General features: G+C 41.4%; 1 protein-coding gene across 1 annotated transcript in view; it reads left to right on the plus strand.

Moving 5' to 3' along the window:
- Window positions 1-13,796, plus strand: part of LOC138647282 (pancreatic alpha-amylase-like) — a 33,237-nt gene that overhangs the window by 16,673 nt on the left and 2,768 nt on the right. Inside the window, exons 3-4 of the mRNA XM_069736189.1 lie at window positions 11,806-12,003; window positions 12,928-13,158. Coding sequence (XP_069592290.1) covers window positions 11,806-12,003; window positions 12,928-13,158 — 429 coding nt within the window. The remainder of the gene's footprint in view (window positions 1-11,805; window positions 12,004-12,927; window positions 13,159-13,796) is intronic.

Here is a 13,796-nt window from a genome sequence, read left to right on the forward strand (position 1 = left end):
TGACATACATACTTCTATATTTCGTAAACCCACTGCGGTGAAGTCTATTCTACACTTCAACAGCTTTCACCCTCACACTAAGAGGTCATTACCATATAGTCAGCTTCTGAGGACATGGCGCGTGAATAATACGCAAGAGGGTTTTGTACGCCAGTCTGAGGAGCTTTGTGGTAGGCTCCGTGATAGAGGGTATCCGGAAGAGTTATTGAGGTCTGCCTTGGAACAGGTTGAGGCAACATCACGGGGTAGAAAGGACGGGTGGCCTGATACCTCCAGACAACGGTTCACTTTTTCCTTTCAGTATGGCCCGTTGGATAGAGAGATAACAGCTTAGATCCGTAAGCACTGGCATGTATTGGAGAGAGACAGGGAATTGGCAGGGAGGACCAGGGGAGGACCTTTGGTGTCTAATAGACGAGGCACGCGTATCAGGGATTTGTTGGTACGGAATCGAGTAGTGAAAGATAGATCCACGTGGTTAGAACGAGCTGTACCCGTAGGCAACTACCGATGTGGTCACTGCCAGTAATGTCAGTTTCACATGCAGGGTTCAGTGGTTAACACTGGCCCCATTACACATCATGTTCGTCATTTTATTTTGTGCAAAACGGAATACGTGGTCTATGCGGTCTTCTGCCCCTGCAGGAGGTTCTACATTGGCAAGACCATCCGCAGATTATACGTACGGTTCCGAGAACACTTCAAATCCATCGGGACAGGCAGGGGTGTTCCGAGATTGATTGATCACATTAGGGAGGAACATGGCGGTAACCCGGAGGTGTTAACGTTTGTTGGTATCGAAAAAGTGAATTTACCGGCGCAGGGTGGAGACCTCCACAAAATACTGTTAAGACAAGAAACTAAGTGGATTATACGGACACGAGCTACTGGCCCAGCTGGCCTAAATGAGCGAATAGACATGTCTGTATTCCTATAGGGCACAAGTATATTTGTATCATCTGTACTCTCCTCCTTTTTGTTCGATCTTATTCTGTGCACTAATATCTGGATAGGATTCTCCTATATACATCTTCTTTGAAGGTATTTGTGTATTTGTATCTTCTTTTTCCTTTTCTGTAGGCTAGGGAAGTCTCAGTGCCGATTACTATATATTTCTATCAATGGTTGGTACAATACAATAGTATATAGATTATGATAATTTAGGACTGTTTTTCTGTCTAGCTGTTCATTGTTATTGGTAGTAAGATGCTCTGGCATTTGTTTTTAATTGTTTTTATATACACTGTGCACTTTTGGTTGTCCGATTGGGCAGTGGCGCGGGAGGAGTTAGTGGTCACCTACCTACTTATCCTGGCGTCACTTCCTCTCGGACATGGACCCGTAGAAGCGCTTGTTGTCAGCGCGAAACGGCTGTCGTCTCGTCTGCCACACTCCTGTTCTCACTCCCTCCCTTGAGCCGTGAAGATTTATTGCCGCATGTTTCAATAAAGGACGTTTGAACTGCTAGATTGGTGAGTGCTATTGCGTTTTTTCTATTTTTATTTTTCATGTGGATACTTTGTTTCACGCAAGCACCTCCTTTCACCTTGTCGGACTACCAGTCGTTTTCGATTTTCCACGCTGAGAGTTAATCTCTGGATATTTGAGCTGTGCTGCTTGTTTGCTTTCTTCTTTTTTTAAATATTATTTTTGTAATAAATGAAGTGAAACATAACAAAAACTGTACAAATTTTGTAGTGAAGTAGCCATACTGATCCAAAGAATAAAACTAAAAACCAAAAGATCCCTAAAATGTATTTCAATATATTGTACAGCAATGTCAATGGATTAATATAACATTTGTGCATAGTAGTGAAAAAAGGAAAACTTTTTTTTTTTCAGGTTGGGGTTAGAGAAGAGTTCACGCACTGCAGTTTGTTTCTCAAGTTTATGAATGCATTCAGGGCCAGATTAAAGCAAAATGGGACCCTGGACCCTGGACAAAAGTTTGAAGTGGGGCCCTAAATGCTAAAAAATTGCACCATCACATGCAAACATTTAGGTTGCATTTATGTGCGCTGAGTTAAAAGAGCGCGATCAACAATATTGATAATATAAGTTTGGTGCTTGTTTACCAGCCTCTTTACACAGGTTGACAGGTTAATTCAACGTCAGCACAAAGCAGCAGATGTAGTGTGACATGGACTGTTTTACACAAGCTTGCAACAACTTCAGTCTCGTTATCAATATTAGAAAGTCTGAAGTTATTTACCAACCTGCCTCAGGAAAACCACCAGGAGCAACGCATTACGGTAACTTCAAAGCAGTCGACAACTTCACCCACCTTGGTAGCACACATTCCCGTGTAGTGACCGTAAGCACAGTAGTCAACAATAGAGTTGTCAGAGCCAGCATCCCCTGGTAACGAAGGGGATTCAGCTTTACCACGAAGGTAGGAAGGTCTACAGCATGGTGGTCCTTACTTATTTCTCTATGCCAGCGAGAGCTGGACTGTCTGCAGCTGGTATGCCAAACAGCTCCATCATTTTCATTTGAGTTGAATTTTCTACATCAGGTGGCAAGACTAAGTCCCCGACATGGCAATCCTGGAACAAGCTGGGCTCTACAGCATTTACACTCTCCTGGTAAAAGCAGAAGCCAGGTGGGCTAGACATGTGGTCAGAATGCCAGACAGCCGATTGACCAAACAACTGCTGTAATGAGAACTATGTCCAAGAAAATGAACTGTCGGGGGGCTGAAGAAATGTTTCAAGTCTGCCTTAACCCCTTTACCCCCAAGGGTGGTTTGCACGTCAATGACCAGGCCAATTTTTACAATTCTGACCACTGTCCCTTTATGAGGTTATAACTCCGAAACGCTTCAACGGATCCTGGTGATTCTGACATTGTTTTCTCATGACATATTGTACTTCATGATAGTTGTAAAATTTCTTTGATTGTACCTGCGTTTATTTGTGAAAAAAACGGAAATTTGGCGAAAATTTTGAAAATTTCGCAATTTTCAAACTTTGAATTTTTATGCAATTAAATCACAGAGATATGTCACACAAAATACTTAATAAGTAACATTTCCCACATGTCTCCTTTACATCAGCATAATTTTGGAACCAATTTTTTTTTTTGTTAGGGAGTTATAAGGGTTAAAAGTTGACCAGCAATTTCTCATTTTTACAACACCATTTTTTTTAGGGACCACGTCTCATTTGAAGTCATTTTGAGGGGTCTATATGATAGAAAATGCCCAAGTGTGACACCATTCTAAAAACTGCACCCCTCAAGGTGCTCAAAACCACATTCAAGAAGTTTATTAACACTTCAGGTGTTTAATAGGAATTTTTGGAATGTTTAAAGAAAAATGAACATTTAACTTTTTTACACAAAAAATTTATTTCAGCTCCAATTTGTTTTATTTTACCAAGGGTAACAGGAGAAATTGGACCCAAAAAGTTGTTGTCCAATTTGTCCTGAGTACGCTGATACCCCATATGTGGCAGTAATCCACTGTTTGGGCGCATGGGAGAGCTCGGAAGGGAAGGAGCGCTATTTGACTTTTCAATGCAAAATTGACAGGAATTGAGATGGGACGCCATGTTGCGTTTGGAGAGCCACTGATGTGCCTAAACATTGAAACCCCCCACAAGTGACACCATTTTGGAAAGTAGACCCCCTAAGGAACTTATCTGGATGTGTGGTGAACACTTTGACCCATCAAGTGCTTCACAGAAGTTTATAATGCAGAACCGTAAAAATAAAAAATCATATTTTTTCACAAAAATTATATTTTTGCCCCCAATTTTTTATTTTTCCAAGGGTAAGAGAAGAAATTGGACCTCAAAAGTTGTTGTCCAATTTGTCCTGAGTACGCTGATACCCCATATGTGGCAGTAAACCACTGTTTGGGCGCATGGGAGAGCTCGGAAGGGAAGGAGCGCAGTTTGACTTTTCAATGCAAAATTGACAGAAATTGAGATGGGACGCCATGTTGCGTTTGGAGAGCCACTGATGTGCCTAAACATTGAAACCCCCCACAAGTGACACCATTTTGGAAAGTAGACCCCCTAAGGAACTTATCTAGAGGTGTGGTGAGCACTTTGACCCACCAAGTGCTTCACAGAAGTTTATAATGCAGAACCGTAAAAATAAAAAATCATATTTTTTCACAAAAATTATATTTTTGCCCCCAATTTTTTATTTTTCCAAGGGTAAGAGAAGAAATTGGACCTCAAAAGTTGTTGTCCAATTTGTCCCGAGTACGCTGATACCCCATATGTGGCAGTAAACCACTGTTTGGGCGCATGGGAGAGCTCGGAAGGGAAGGAGCGCCGTTTGACTTTTCAATGCAAAATTGACAGGAATTGAGATGGGACGCCATGTTGCGTTTGGAGAGCCACTGATGTGCCTAAACATTGAAACCCCCCACAAGTGACACCATTTTGGAAAGTAGACCCCCTAAGGAACTTATCTGGATGTGTGGTGAGCACTTTGACCCACCAAGGGCTTCACAGAAGTTTATAATGCAGAGCCATAAAAATAAAACAAAATTTTTTTCCCACAAAAATTATTTTTTAGCCCCCAGTTTTGTATTTTCCCTAGGGTAACAGGAGAATTTGGACCCCAAAAGTTGTTGTCCAATTTGTCCTGAGTACGCTGATACCCCATATGTGGGGGGGAACCACCGTTTGGGCGCATGGGAGGGTTCGGAAGGGAAGGAGCGCCATTTGGAATGCAGACTTAGATGGAATGGTCTGCAGGCGTCACATTGCGTTTGCAGAGCCCCTAATGTACCTAAACAGTAGAAACCCCCCACAAGTGACACCATTTTGGAAAGTAGACCCCCTAAGGAACTCATCTTGATGTGTTGTGAGAGCTTTGAACCCCCAAGTATTTCACTACAGTTTATAACGCAGAGCCATGCAAATAAAAAATATTTTTTTTTCCACAAAAATTATATTTTAGCCCCCAGTTTTGTATTTTTCCAAGGTTAGCAGGAGAAATTGGACCCTAAATGTTGTTGTCCAATTTGTCCTGAGTACGCTGATACCCGATATGTGGGGGGGAACCACCGTTTGGGCGCATGGGAGGGCTCGGAAGGGAAGGAGCATCATTTGGAATGCAGACTTAGATGGATTGGTCTGCAGGCGTCACATTGCGTTTGCAGAGCCCCTAATGTACCTAAACAGTAGAAACCCCCCACAAGTGACCCCATATTGGAAACTAGACCCCTCAATGAACTTATCTAGATGTGTTGTGAGAACTTTGAACCCCCAAGTGTTTCACTACAGTTTATAACGCAGAGCCGTGAAAATAAAAAATCTTTTTGTTTTCCCACAAAAATTATTTTTTAGCCCCCAGTTTTGTATTTTCCCAAGGGTAACAGGAGAAATTGGTCCACAAAAGTTGTTGTCCAATTTGTCCTGAGTACGCTGATACCCCATATGTTGGAGTAAACCCCTGTTTGGGCACACAGGAGAGCTCGGAAGGGAAGGAGCACTGTTTTACTTTTTCAATGCAGAATTGGCTGGAATTGAGATCGGACGCCATGTCGTGTTTGGAGAGCCCCTGATGTGCCGAAACAGTGGAAACCCCCCAATTATAACTGAAACCCTAATCTAAACACACCCCTAACCCTAATTCCAACGGTAACACTAACCACACCTCTAACCCTGACACACCCCTAACCCTAATCCCAACCCTATTCCCAACTGTAAATGTAATCTAAACCCTAACCCTAACTTTAGCCCCAACCCTAACTGTAGCCCCAACCCTAACCCTAGCCCTAACCCTAGCCCTAACCCTAGCCCTAACCCTAACCCTAGCCCTAACCCTAGCCCTAACCCTAGCCCTAACCCTAGCCCTAACCCTAACCCTAGGTCTAACCCTAGCCCTAACCCTAGCCCTAGCCCTAACCCTAGCCCTAACCCTAGCCCTAACCCTAACCCTAGCCCTAGCCCTAACCCTAACCCTAGCCCTAACCCTAGCCCTAGCCCTAACCCTAGCCCTAACCCTAGCCCTAATGGGAAAATGGAAATAAATACATTTTTTTTTATTTTTCCCTAACTAAGGGGGTGATGAAGGGGGGTTTGATTTACTTTTATAGCGAGTTTTTTAGCGGATTTTTATGATTGGCAGCCGTCACACACTGAAAGACCCTTTTTATTGCAAAAAATATTTTTTGCAATACCACATTTTGAGAGCTATAATTTTTCCATATTTTGGTCCACAGAGTCATGTGAGGTCTTGTTTTTTGCGGGACGAGTTGACGTTTTTATTGAAAACATTTTTGGGCACGTGACATTTTTTGATCGCTTTTTATTCCGATTTTTGTGAGGAAGAATGACCAAAAGCCAGCTATTCATGAATTTCTATTGGGGGAGGCGTTTATACCGTTCCGCGTTTGGTAAAATTGATAAATCAGTTTTATTCTTCGGGTCAGTACGATTACAGCGATACCTCATTTATATCATTTTTTTTATGGTTTGGCGCTTTTATACGATAAAAACTATTTTACAGAAAAAATAATTATTTTTGCATCGCTTTATTCTCAGGATTATAACTTTTTTATTTTTTTGCTGATGATGCTGTATGGCGGCTCTTTTTTTGCGGGACAATATGACGCTTTCAGCGGTACCATGGTTATTTATATCTGTCCTTTTGATCGCGTGTTATTCCACTTTTTGTTCGGCGGTATGATAATAAAGCGTTGTTTTTTGCCTCGTTTTTTTTTTTTTTTTCTTACGGTGTTTACTGAAGGGGTTAACTAGTGGGACAGTTTTATAGGTCGGGTCGTTACGGACGCGGCGATACTAAATATGTGTACTTTTATTGGTTTTTTTTTTTTATTTAGATGAAGAAATGTATTTATGGGAATAATATTTTTTTTTTTTTTCATTATTTTGGAATATTTTTTTTTATTTTTTTTACACATTTGGAAAATTTTTTTTTAACTTTTTTACTTTGTCCCAGGGGGGGACATCACAGATCAGTGATCTGACAGTTTGCACAGCACTCTGTCAGGTCACTGATCTGACATGCAGCGCTGCAGGCTTCACAGTGCCTGCTCTGAGCAGACTTCTGTCAAGCCACCTCCCTCCCTGCAGGACCCGGATCCGCGGCCATCTTGGATCCGGGGCTGGAGGGAGCAGGGAGGGAGGTGAGACCCTCGCAGCAACGCGATCACATCGCGTTGCTCCGGGGGTCTCAGGGAAGCCCGCAGGGAGCCCCCTCCCTGCGCGGTGCTTCCCTGCACCGCCGGCACATCGCGATCATCTTTGATCGCGGTGTGCCAGGGGTTAATGTGCCGGGGGCGGTCCGTGACCGCTCCTGGCATAGTGCCGGATGTCAGCTGCGATAAGCAGCTGACACCCGGCCGCGATCGGCCGCGCTCCCCCCGTGAGCGCGGCCGATCGGCTATGACGTACTATCCCGTCCAGGGTCAGATAAGCCCAGGGCACCTCGACGGGATAGTACGTCTAAGGTCACAGAGGGGTTAAAGTATCTCTCAAAAACCTGGGAGTCAACATCAGCGAATGGGAGAAGCTTGCCTTGGACTGTCCAGCTTGGCGACGCCGTATCGCCTCAGGAGAACGTACAACTGAAGACAGAAGAATCTTTGAAGCCAAACAAAAGCGAGCTGTTTCAAGGCACATGCAGTAGTTACTGTCCTCACTACATCTGCTTACTTATGTTACATAAACTTCCATTCAAAAGTTTAGGGTCACTTAGAAATTTCCTTATTTTTGAAAGAAAAGCACAGTTTTTTTCCAATGAAGCTAACATTATATGAATCAGAATTACACACTATACATTGTTAATGTGGTAAATGACTGTTCTAGCCGCAAACGTCTGGTTTGTAATGCAATATCTTCACAGGTGTATAGAGGCCCATTTAGAACAGCCATCATTCCAGTGTTCTTATGGTACTTTGTGTTTGCTAACTGTGTAAGAAGGCTTTTGGATGATTAGAATACTCTTGAAAACCCTTGTGCAAGTATGTTAGCCCAACTGAAAACAGTTTGGCTGATTAGAGAACCTATAAACCTGACCTTCCTTTGAGCTGGTTGAGACTCTGGAGCATTACATTTGTTGGTTCCATTAAACTCTTAAAATGGGCAGAAAAAAAGAACTTTCACGTGAAACTCGACAGTCTATTATTGTTCTTAGAAATGAAGGCTGTTCCATGCGAGAAATTGCCAAGAAACTGAAGATTCCCTATAACGGTGTTTACTACTCCCTTCAGAGGAGAGCACAAACAGGCTCTAACCAGAGTAGAAAGAGAAGTGGGAGGCCCAGCTGCACAACTGAGCAACAAGAGTCTGTAGTTTGAGAAGTTGAAGCCTCACAGGTCCTCAACTGGCAGCTTCATTAAATAGTGCACGCAAAACGCCAATGTCAACGTCTACAGTGAAGAAGCGACTCCGGGATGCTGGCCTTCAGGGCAGAGTGGCAAAGGAAAAGCCATATCTGATGCTGGCTAATAAAAAGAAAAGATTAATATTTGCAAAAGAACACAGACATTGGACAGAGGAAGATTGGAAAAAGTGTTATGGACAGACGAATCCAAGTTTGAGGTGTTTGGATCACACAGAAGAATATTTGTGAGATGCAGAACAACTGAAAAGATGCTGGAAGAGTGCCTGATGCCATCTGTCAAGCAGGGTGGAGGTAATGAGATGGTCTGGGGTTGCTTTCGTGCCGGTAAAGTGGGAGGTTTGTACAAGGTAAAAGGGATTTTGAATAAGGAAGGCTATCACTCCATTTTGCAACGCCATGCCATACCCTGTGGACAGCGCTTGATTGGAGATTGGATTTCATCATACAACAGGACCATGACCCAAAGCACACCTCCAAATTATGCAAGAACTATTTAGGGAAGAAGCAGGAAGCTGGTATTCTATCTGTAATGGAGTGGCCAGCGCAGTTACCAGATCTCAACCCCACTGAGCTGTTGTGGGAGCAGCTTGACCATATGGTACGCAAAAAGTGCCCATCAAGCCAAACCAAATTGTGGAATGGGCTTCTGGAAGCATGGAGTGAATCTCCAGATTACCTCAGCAAATTAACTGCTAGAATGCCAAAGATCTGCAATGCTGTCATTGCTGCAAATGGAGCATTCTTTGACGAAAGCAAAGTTTGAAGGAGAAAATTATTATTTCAAATAAAAATCTTTTTTTCGAACCTTGTCAATGTCTGGACTAGATTTTTAATTCATTTGGCGACTCATTTGATTAATAAAAGTATGAGTTTTCATGGAAAACACAAAATTGTCTGGGTGACCCTAAACTTTGGAACGGTAATGTATGAGGTCCAGCCTTCAGGGCCCAGATTGGCCTTATCAGTAATCTCTGTAACCGCAGCTACGGATCCAGTGTAAACGATGAATTCATGGTCATTTTCGACTAAGAAGGACGAACAACAACGGGTTGACAAAGAATGATAGGCACAGAATGATTATTAGTAGATTAATTTCTACCCATACAATATCATTTTACAGAGAACATACATATAGATATATACAGAGCTCATACATAGACATTTATACACAAAAACATGTATACACAAAGTACATATATACAGTCACATGCATTCACAGAGTACATACAGTACATACATTTAAATATATTTGTATACACAGAGCAGCTCCATACAGACATACGCATACAAAAAGCACAAACATACAGACACATATATACCTACTAGGAGCCCAGACCTTTTTATGTCTTCAGTGAAGGCTCTTCAGTCTTCACTAATATATACCTACCAGGAGCCCATACCTTCTGATGTCTTCACTAATATATACGACTAGGAGCCTATACATTGTGATGTTTTCACCAATATATACCACCAGGTGCTCTGACATTCTGACATCTGCACTAATATACACATCCAGGAGCCTAAACATTCTGATGTCAGCACTAATATATACCACTAGCAGTCTGTACAATATTATATCTTCACTAATATATACCTAGCAGGAGCCCATACATTCTGATGTCTTCACTTAGATATACCTCCAGGAGCCTAAACATTCTGATGTGTTCACTAATATATACTAATATATACCACGCAGCAGCCCATACATTCTAATGTCTTCACTAATATACAGTATACCTAACAGAAGCCTATATGTTCTGATGTCTTTACTGATATACCTAACAGAAGCCCATACATTCTGATATGTTAACTAATATCTACCATAAAGAGCTCAATCACACACACAATAAGACACATACACGCGAAAAGGCACACATACCACACACACTGAGACACATTAACAGACACACAGATACACAGTCACACACACAGAAAACGCACACACAGAGACATACACATGTACACACAAAGACACATACACACAGAGAGACACACACTCAGACACAAACACACAAACATGAACAAACACACAGATCCACATGCACACACAGGCGCACGCAGAGACACACAGGCCCACATACACACACAGGCGCACGCAGAGACACACAGACCCACATACACAGAGAGACACACACAGACAATAGATGACTGACTTCCAGTCTTATCTTTAGTTCTTCTGACTCCCGCAGAGCGCAGGATCTGTGGTGACATCCTGGTCACATGACCAATCACATGATCGTGTGGTCACCAAAGGTCCTGAGGTCCCACAGAGTTGAAGACCTGTTGTGACATCATGCTCACATGACTTGTCACATGATCATGATGTTACCAAAGGTGCAGAAGCAGTCTCCACATTTAAAGTTACACTGATAACTGTTATTATCAGTGTAGCTCCTACTGCAGATGCTGGGCGCCCCCAAGAGAGTAGGTGCCCTGGACAATTGCCCATAGCCCCTAAGGCTGGCCCTCAATACATGTTATCTGATCATAAAATGGTTATCATTTCTCGCGAGCTAAAATTAAATGTTCATTTCCATCTTCACAAATGATTATTGTAGGATATGCAAATTGCCTCTTCAGAGAAAAAGAGGACTTGAACTCTATAGCGCCACCTAAGTAATAAGACTTCGAATAAAATGCCAAATCAGTATCTCAATTTGCCGACACGGTGTTTCAGGCTGTTGGCCCTCGTCAGTGCAAAGCATGAGAACACTTTTGTTTTTAGCACCATACCTCGAAGACCAACCACTGAACTTCTATGCTAGATAACAGCAGTGTCTGGTCTCTTAGGCAAAAATATGAAAATAATAGAAGTGTTAACATCTCAAGAAAAGCTGTGGTCTGTCACCTGGTATTCACATGACGAGGTCTGTGCTGTAATATCAGTCACAACCCATGGATAGGAGAAGCTTTGTTTTTGGATGAAAAACAGATTCTCTTTTCCTGATGCTAGATAAATATTTCTAAATATGTTAATGAAATTTTTTTTTTTTTTTAGAAAAATACTGTCTTTGCTGACTCTTTTTGATTTCACCTTTTTTTGTACTATTAAAAGGGTTATCTGGCCTTAGTGTCACTTTATGTAACTGCAGATTTGTGAATCCTCACATTGTGCACACTGTGCGAATCCTCCGCAATAATGCAATTTTTATACTTCTGGCGAATTTCCGACTAGACGTGTCCAGTCTCACTCAAAACACTATACTCAATAAACTGTATGCAAATCACATGTCTGCAGTCACATACCCGCCGCCGGCACCACTACATCCTCACAGTGTTCCGTGTGAGCGATGTGAGGATTCACAAGTCTGCAGTCACATAAATGACTGCAGACTTGTACCATAATGCCGGACAGCCTGTTGAATCTCCTTATTGTTAAATAATTTATATTTAAATATTGTACAGGTAAGGGATTTTTACACTAAAAAAAATAACAATGTTATAGGCTCTTTAACCTGATTTGACACTTTTTAGGTGTTCATCTATGTGGATGCTATCATAAACCATATGTGTGGAGCTGGTGGAGGCGCCGGCACCGGTTCTACATGTGGAAGCTCCTACAATGCTGGAAGCAGAGATTTCCCAGCTGTACCATATTCTAACCTCGATTTTAATGATGGCAAGTGTAGGTCTTCAAGTGGTGACATTGAGAATTATGGAGATGCTTACCAGGTAATATGATCATTTTTAACAACAAATAATAAATGTACAGATTAAAGCAGAATTTTGCCACCCAATCTGACAGCACCAAGATACAGTACAGACCAAAAGTTTGGACACACCTTCTCATTTAATGATTTTTTTGTATTTTCATGACTACGAAAATTGTACATTCACACTGAAGGCATCAAAACTATGAATGAACACATGTGGAATTATATACTTAACAAAAAAGTGTGAAACAACTGAAATTATGTCTTATATTCTACGTTCTTCAAAGTAGCCACCTTTTGCTTTCATGACTGCTTTGCACACTCTTGGCATTCTCTTGATGAGCTTTCACCTTTTTTTGTATTATTAAAAGGGTCCTTGTCACTTGTTGTCAGCACAGATAAAGATTCAGCCATTTAAACTCCAGTTCCATATTTTTTCTCGATGTAGTTAAGTCTCTGCCAGATGCGTCTGCCAGTGACTTTCTTGAAAACATCTGAACGCTCAGTTGATCCAAATATTCTTACACACGGTGATTAGAGAAATACCTGAAGAAATGATTGACTTTTTTTTAATCAATCTGTAACCAGATTTTAAACTATAAGGTAATGCATATAGATCTCTTAGACTAAGATGGTGCACATAGTTTATAATTCATGTTGGAACGGCTGTATAAATCTCAAATTACAATGAGCTTTTTACCTAGTCTAGCTACTTTTAATACTTGGCTAGGAAAATTTTACAGAGAGTTATACAGTCATTCTGGTATGGATTTTCAAAGTAAGTACTACAATCTCATCAGGTCAAAAATTATTTAATAATGTATGCAGTTTGTATTGTAAAATATGGTGACAGATCTGCCTTAATATCAGTGAAATTGATCTTTCACACTATGTTGATGACATAGATTTAATGAAAACACATTACAAATGTGCTCATTTGCAGGTGAGAGATTGCCGTCTCGTGAGCCTTTTGGATTTGGCACTGGAGAAGGAATATGTGCGTACAAAGATTGCTGACTATCTTAACAACCTTATCAGCATTGGTGTGGCAGGTTTCAGACTCGATGCTTCTAAACACATATGGCCAGGGGATATCAAAGCCATTACCAACAAACTCAATAACCTCAACACTCAGTGGTTCGCCAGTGGATCTCGTCCTTTCATCTTCCAAGAGGTAAGAGGTGATGACTGCAAGAGTAATAAGTCTAAAACAGCGTCTTAGAAAAATTAGGATTTTTTGTTAGCAAAGAGAATTCACATTTGCATCTAGACAGTGACAGTATCAGAGTCCAAAGGAAAACTGCTTAAGAATGAAAGAGACACAGAAAGAATAATGTGGCAAACGTAGGATCAAACATTGCAAGGTAAAAAACAGAGCAGAAGTAAAAAGCTTAATCCAGCAGAGTACAAGTCTTGCAATAGTTGGATCAAAATCCAATAATAGTGTCAAGATCCAGAATAGTGCACCAGTAATACAATAACTAGCACAGGGCAGAAGAGACATGGTAAACCTAAAGTGGATCCATCACTAGATTTCACAATACAAACTTTGTACATTATTAAGTAAATAATCTTAGAGCTGATGAGGCTGCTGTACTTAATGTGAAAATTAATGTCAAAATTTCCGTAGAGTCCTGATATTAACATGTTTTAATAATAGGCATTAAAACTGTCTGAACATACTGCTGCAACACTTCCCCTGGATGTTTAGCCTCTAGATAGCTTAATCTAGCTCTCCAGTTTTTCCTAATCACTTGTGTTTTGCTGCAGTAAGCTGGTATGTTATTAGCTAGGAGTCATGGGCAGGGCTCC

The sequence above is a fragment of the Ranitomeya imitator genome, chromosome 8 (genome assembly GCF_032444005.1).
Source record: "Ranitomeya imitator isolate aRanImi1 chromosome 8, aRanImi1.pri, whole genome shotgun sequence".
NCBI lineage: Eukaryota > Metazoa > Chordata > Amphibia > Anura > Dendrobatidae > Ranitomeya > Ranitomeya imitator.